Raw genomic sequence first — 7,680 nt, forward strand, 5'->3', positions numbered from 1 at the left:
ATGTTCGTTGGTTGTTTTCGATCCATTATAAACCTGAAATGGCATTAATATCTTCTGTTGAACTCTTTCCCAGAGCCACATTAGCATGTGATCAGCTTCAGGAGCAAGTCCACACCAGGTTTAGTCATCTGTGTAGGTCTTTCTAAACATGTCCCTGGTTGTTGTTTTGGCAGAACTGGAAAATATGACAGGAATTAAGCGATCAATTGTGCCATATAGGGACAACATTTATAAAACATCCACGAAAACAATATCACCAGACACTAGGGATTTATTAATTTTCCCGTTTTGACAACAAGTGATGGAGTGACTCATGATAATAAAAAGGCTGATTTTGGACAGGAATGGCGCTCCTGAACGAATTAAACATGGACGAAGGTGGAAGAGGCGAGCGATGATATCAACCCAGTCGGCGGAGGACCGGGCCCGCAGCTTTTCACCATCCCGTCTCCACAGCGCGCTCATATTTATGCATTAGGCGTTTCTGCAGTGAGCCGCTGGATATTGATGTGTTTTAAGGAGGTGTCCCCAGTCCTCTCCTCCCATACATCCCTCCCCCTCCCTGTCTCTCTCCTCCACGCCTCCTCCGTGCTGCTGATCCGCGGGGTGTCGGTGCGCTCAGACGCGCTCGGCGTTCAGACTCGTAAGGACCCCGATGGCCCCTAACCAGAGGGACTGCGCTAACAAGACGACCAGCCCAGGCTTCAAGCTCCCCTAGCGAAGGCAGGACCCCGAGAGCCTGCTCCTGGAATACCGCATTGTTTTGTAATTTCCAACAAGAGAGAGAGAGAGAGAAAGCGGATGATGCTGATGATGCGCCCGCGATGGTGGATTTCCCTTTTGTGCGTCTGTGGATTGATGCACGTCGGTCAGCAGAGCAGCCCTAATGCCCAAAATGGTAACTGATGCTGTTTTAGATATTACATTAATTATGATCCCGTAAACAAAGCGTTACATCACCATTAATGGGCCCGTGTTTGTTTGTTTTGTGTATTATAGCTTCGGCTACTTCATGGTCTCCATCTCGAATATGTAGCCTGTAGCTGTTTCGTGTTTATCAAAGGAAATGGGACCAATCGACATTTCAGACGGCGCTATTTGTGATGAATGTGTAACTGTTTCCCGCACGGAGGGACAGACGGGTAATGAAATCGGTGTTTTCCTCTCTGTGCAGGAGACGCCTTGTCGAGCTTGAAGGCTCTTCGTGATGCGGGCAGGTTTGTCGGGAAGGAGGACACGGTGCCTCTCCGCCTGCTCTACAGCAGGCACAACCACAGCCAGATCACCGAGGATGAGCTCAGCACCCGGGTTAAAGCCAGCTCCGGCTCCACACAGGTAGCCCACACCGTGTTTTCTAGCGTGTCCGCTTGGAGGCTGTGTGTGTATATGCGCTGCTCTCTGTTTCCTGCGTGTTTATATGTTGCATTGGTTCGTCTCCTCCTCTGCCCTTCTCCTCAGAGGGGGAATTAATAATGTGTTAATTACAAGCAAAACACAAAAAGCTTGAAACATTTAGGCAGGAACAGGGCACTGTAATTAGACTGTCTGCGGGTGCTACATGGGTCATCACTGCCTTCATATGCAAAAAAACCGAAACGGATCACTCGATCCTTGAACTGCTATTACATTTTCAGCACATTGATTGGTCCTCAATTGTTACTCTGTCAACACTGCACATTTACTGAAGTGAATCAGCTGTAGTCATCTGGCCAACAATGAGGATTCATTATTTAGTGATAACTTGCATCCTATGTGTCCAGCTGGGTTGCTGTCCCAGCATCTGCCTCACCGATACCCATTAAGCAGCATTTTTCACTTTAGTCATCAATGAAACTCGCCAGAGATGAACTGTTGGAGATCGATTGATACATCGTGGTGCACGATTTTATCAGCAGAATTATAGGAGAGCCGATATGAACCAAGAAGTGGCATTAGAGAAATGTTAATTTAGAAACCGTGTCGCCGTTGCATAGCCTGTCCACCAAAGGGCAGTGACTTTAAAGTTTATTTAGGTGTTGTCCCACCTTGCTACATCTGTTCGCAAATCTGTAATAGCCAAATTTCCTTGTCAAAAATGTTGTTTTCTTTAATGTGTTAATGTTCAACTTTTCACTGATATATTATCAGTTTCTTTTAACTGTGAAATATCAATATTGTCTCAATTCATTATCTTTTTTGCTGTACTAGCTGAATATCTGAGGATGACTGTGATAATCTGCAGGAAATGTGTTTTTCCAAAGAGGGATTGATTTCCAAGATAATTCATTCATTCAAATAAGAATATACATATGTTCACGGTTATTTCCCATTATTTTGCAATGTAGCCAGTGTTTGGAACAAGAGAACACTGTTGGCTTGTTGGTAAAGCATGCAATGAATGGGTTAAAATTAGTTTGGACATGACCTCCCACTAAAGTCACTATGTAACAAAGTATGCAGAAAGCTGTTTGTGATTATCTAAACCCAATGAGCAACACGACATTGTTTAACAATGAAAGATGTCCACATAGTTATAATGATACGTTGCCGCAATAATCATCATCAACTGTAACTGTGTTCACTGACTCAGTTCTGTGGAGCAGCATTTCTGCTGGGTTTGCTTCAAGAGATGAGTCAATTAGCATTGGGCAAGCCTGTCGTGCGTTTTTAATTTGTGCGGCTCAGGTTTGTGTAGGCCAGCTTATTCAGGGCTCAGAGAGTGGAGAGGGCTACAGATGGCAGCAGGCAGGGAGGTGTTAACCCTTTGTCGCTCTCACACCTCCGACGGAGCTGCAGCCCGATGGGTTAACAAGCTAACAGGAACCATCTGCCATTAGATATCATTTAGATATTTTCCTTTTGAAGCCGATACTAATCTCAATCACAGGTTTGTCGCGGAACAAATTTAAAGCGTTTAAAGCGAGGAGAAAAACTGACTTCTGCAGAGCTACGGAACTTTTTTACTTCCTACACAGATTCTTAAAAACATTTGCTCAAATCATGCCTGAAACCTCATATTTTCATATTTTAAGTGAATTTCCTTCGCTGAAGCCGGTGATGATAAGCGTGTTATTCCTGAGTTTACAGCTCAGGAGATGTGTTTATATTACTCCAAAAAATGTATTGAGTCAGCTCATGATTATTAAAAATAACGGGCAATCAGTAACAGCCTCAAAGTTCTGATTAAGCTATAAAATAAACATTTAAAGTCAGGATTAGATCCAGGGTAGGAGGAGGAGGAGGAGGAGACGGGTGCTTTGATTTGAGTTCTGATGTTCTGAGTCTCTTATTCTCCAGACAGAGTTGAATCTGGTCCGCAAACATCCGTGCACAAAGTTTGATCAGTTATTTGGCTGTTTTTAGATCAACAGCCTAAAAACAAATCTGTCAAATAGTTCTGAAAATGTGTGACACTCAGCAGGTTATTTATAGACTTCTGTTGCGTTGCCTATTTTCAGTTTCACCGCTGATTGAGCAATGTGGAGTTCAGCAAAGTGCTTATGTTGTTTTGGTGGCAAAACAAACTTTAAGTGGAATCTGTGTGTGTTGGTTTGTCTGTTTGCCTTCCCGCCTCTCAGTCTGCGTGCAGTGCATTGATAGCACTTACACTCATACTTTGACAGTCGTGAGTGGAAAGTCCGGCCTGCTATAACTCAGAAATCAATGTAAGAAGAGTCAGTGCTGGCTTCAGAATATTGGCCCAGCTCAGTCAAGCTGGGATGCACTTTCATTAAACACAATTACTGGTACCTCCTCCCATCATGGATCCAATCTGCCAGATTGGATTTCATCACAAGTGTGCCATGGAAAGGGATTGCCCTTTGTGCCGTGCTCACACCCACACACCCTCTTACCCGCACATATATGCATTGACCATGCACAGACACACGCCTACAAACAATAGTCTGTGGTCAGTGGGGACCTCAGAGGCTCAGGTCGTCCTTGGGTGAGCACAGAGGCACCTCCTCAAATGAAAATAAAAAAAACAGCCCCACCCCCCACCTCCTCTCGTTGTCATGCAGTGTCTGGTTTGTAATGAAGGTAGCTCTCGGGCCGAGTCTGGGGGAGGGTGTGCTGTGTTTTGGCTTAGCCCTGGGACACCTCTGGACCTGCACAGGAATGATTGTGAGGAGTTCTCATTGACCAAGGGTGTGTAATGAAGCCTGTAACACATGTGTCCAGAGCTGGGAATGAATCAGACCCTCCTCCAGCCAAATCAATCACACGCAGCACATGCAGTCAGAAAAGACTGTGCCTTTGTATGTTTCTGTGTATACATATCAATGCTGCCAGTAAAAAATATGCTTCAGTGGAACTGTTACAAACCCAGTCTGGTAAACAGAAATGAATGGTCAGCAGGATAAAAATAATATATGTGTGTTTACATAAGTGTGTGTAATTGTATTTCATATTTGTGGCTCAAGTGTTGCGTGAGACCCTTTGCAGAAATTCAGATGAAGAAGACAGACCTTGATGGCTTAATTAAAACACCCTTATCCTCACTGGTGATTGGTGCTGAAAAAGACAATGCAGCCATCCATCAATGTAGAGGAGAATTGACCCTTGCATATCATGATGAATTGATCCATGAATATGATAACAAGTGTCGTTAGTTATAGAAGATAACCTGTCGTCTCTGCCTTTTTTAGGTGAACCATGTGGCCCAAGCAAGCTTTCAAGTCGACGCTTTTGGCAGAAAATTCCTCTTGGATGTGGAACTGAACCAGTGAGTATTGGATTCTTAAATCTGTCTATGTGGCTCGCTGACTATCCACCAATCTGTTGTTATAACTGTCTGGTTGACGTCTTCATTGCAGATGTGTAGGTACCTTTAATTTGCCACTTGCTTAATAAAAAAAAAAAAAAAAAAGCTGTGGCTTAGTTGACAATCACAAAATGATTTTTGATTAAATGAAGATGGATTCCCTTTTATTCCCTAAATGTCCATAAACATTCTCATGCTTGTTGAAATGATCCCAGCAGGAGTCATACGTCATTCTCTTGGGCCTGAGCAACACTTCCCCAAGCACACATTATGTTAATCGAGCTTAAGTTGGGCATTTTGGTTCTGCTGGACAGAGTCAATATGTTCCTGCTCTCGTATTGCTGTGTGTTGCCTGTTTTTGATAATGTACTCTTAGGTCATAAATATCTAGTACTAGTGTGTGCTGAAGAGGGCATTTGTTTGAACGAATATATGTGTGTGTGTGCGTGCGTGTGTGTGTGTGTGTGTGTGTGTGTGTGTGTGTGCGTGCGTGCGTGTGCGTGCGTTCGCAGCAGGTCAGTTATTGTGTGTGTGTGTATGATTTAGAGGCTCCATCATAATAGGAAATGATTTACGGTAAAGGCTGGAGCACTGCCCTGTCAGACATTGATATTGATCACAGCACTGCTGATGGAAACAAGCAACTCTCTCTCCTTTTTTTCCACTCGCCCTCTGTCTCTCTCTCCCAAGACTTTTTAAAAATCACCCTTTTTGCCATCCTTCTCTCTAAACCTCTCTGTGTTTGCTTTGTTTCTGTTTCCCTCTTTGAGACCGTGGCTTGTTTGTCTGATTTAGCCCCTAAACAGAAAAACAAAAAAGCCTGTGAACACACATACAGTGATGCTGCCTGCTCTTCACAGCGGAAGTCACTCCCCTACTGAGAGAAACGTTACATCACAGGAATTCCCACATTTAGAGGATATGTTTGTGTGAAGCCTGCAGCTCACTGCGTGACACATCAACCAGTCATGAATAGAAACGTGTCGTCCGCACGCACACACTCACACACACACACACACACACACAAACGCATACATGTATGCAGAAGCTGTCGCACATGTACGTACACTTTCATTAGCGCTTGGTTTGATGCCGAGTTTTTGACATTGAGTCATTATTCGTGCGTGTGACATTGTGTGCTTACAGCAACCGTTTTCCATAATTTCTTCACTGGATGTGATGCTGAAGGTCCGTCAGAATGTAGATGGAAAGGAAACCCTTAAATGAAATCCGGTTTTTAGCTTTTCCACTCAGTGAAGTAGCCTCCATCCAGACAGCTCCGGGCAACAGTTTGACACGTGTGGTTCTGAATAAGAATGAGAGACTGAGATCAGTGCAACAGAGCATTGTACTATGTGACATTCATCTGTTTTTATTTGGTAGGGCTGAAACAATAAGCCAGTACAAAGAAAAACTAACAAACAACAATATCAAACATTTCCTAGTTCCAGCTTCTCATGTGTGAGGATTTGCTGCTTTTCTTTGTTTTATTTGATCATAAAATGAATAGCTTTAGATTTCGTAATGTTGGTAAAACAAGCAAACTGATGCTATAGGAAACTGTGATATTAAGAAATTAAAGAATTAGTCGATTAATTGATCAGTCAATTGACAGGAAATTATTCTGAATCTATTTTGAGAATCAATTAAATGATTAATCATGCAAGATTTTGTGGATTCAGTTCAATTGTGAATATCCGCTGCTTCTCTTTTTTTACATCATTGCAAATTGAATATCTTTGAGTTTTTGGATGGAACAAGAAATTGTGAAAATAAAAAAAATAAAAAGAAAATCAACAGATAAATCAACAATGAAAATAGTCCTTACTTGGAGCCCTGTGTACATCGTGATTGGTATTGTTTAAGTTGTGGGCATGTTTTGTTTTTTTGGCTTCTCAGTAAGGCAGAGCTCCAGTTTCCCCTCTGTGTCTCAATGACTCCACCCCAGATTCCTCTTCTTGCTGCCCTCCTCTCTCATCATCATCGTCCTCTACCACACTCCTCTGTGAACTGATCCCCCGCTTGACAGCCACACTGATTTTGTTTACAGATAGCTTTCATGCCAGACAGATTAAACCCAGTTGATGTGTGTGCGTGGGTGCAGGAGTAGGAGGCTTTTTAGCTGAATGGGCCAACAGTTTTCTTTTGGCCTCCAGTATCAAAACTGAGTTCTCTCATTTTGGTCAATGACTGACTCTGCTGCTGTGCATTTTTTTGCGTTTTAATTGTTGAAATTAGCAGTAACATTAAAGCTGTGAACGTAGCAGTGCCATATGTGTACGCTTAATTAGTTTAAAGAAATGTTACAATTCCTCAAGACCCAAGCTAACTTCCTGTGTCTTGCTTGCGACCTGCTGATCAACATTAAGTGGGTTAGCGACAACTTCGGCCTTGACGCAACTTAGATGGGCTGACCTATTATATGACAGTAATTGTTTTTCAAAAAATATATTATCACATGATAACAGACATTTCATTTTTAAGCATCCATCCGTCCTTCGATGCATTTTCTCTTCAGGGTCATGCAGGCTGCCTATCCAAGCATTCACTGCACAAGAGGCAGGGTAAACCCTTGAGAGGAGACAAAAAAATTAGGGGATTTTGGGAAACAATTGGACAAAATGTTCTGTATGGTGAGAATAATCAAGTATGTTAATGTTCAGTCGTTAGTTCTTTCAGGAGCAAAATGTTGACATTAGTCACCCATCTGAAGTGTGACAGTCTATAGAGAGGAAGTCAGGAGGGGGTTGGTGGGTCATGGGGTCTTTCCTCCCCCTCTGTCTTTGTCTTCCAGCGGCCTGCTACAATTTACCATTCATGGGCTTGAGTTAGCTGAAAATGTGCACAGGATGGGGGTTGCCTCTTTTTTTAAATCTCCCACAACCCCAATACACACACACCTACACACACACACACACACACACACACACACACAC

General features: G+C 43.0%; 1 protein-coding gene across 1 annotated transcript in view; it reads left to right on the plus strand.

Moving 5' to 3' along the window:
- Positions 1-556: 556 nt before the first annotated feature.
- The window catches only part of adam22 (ADAM metallopeptidase domain 22), a 51,894-nt gene continuing 44,770 nt past the window's right edge, over positions 557-7,680 (plus strand). Inside the window, exons 1-3 of the mRNA XM_031852496.1 lie at positions 557-898; positions 1,175-1,335; positions 4,629-4,705. Of these exons, the coding sequence (XP_031708356.1) occupies positions 802-898; positions 1,175-1,335; positions 4,629-4,705 (335 nt within the window). The 5' untranslated portion in view covers positions 557-801. The remainder of the gene's footprint in view (positions 899-1,174; positions 1,336-4,628; positions 4,706-7,680) is intronic.

The sequence above is a fragment of the Anarrhichthys ocellatus genome, unplaced genomic scaffold (assembly GCF_004355925.1).
Source record: "Anarrhichthys ocellatus isolate YVR2014 unplaced genomic scaffold, GSC_Weel_1.0 scaffold13, whole genome shotgun sequence".
NCBI classification, from domain to species: Eukaryota; Metazoa; Chordata; class Actinopteri; order Perciformes; family Anarhichadidae; genus Anarrhichthys; species Anarrhichthys ocellatus.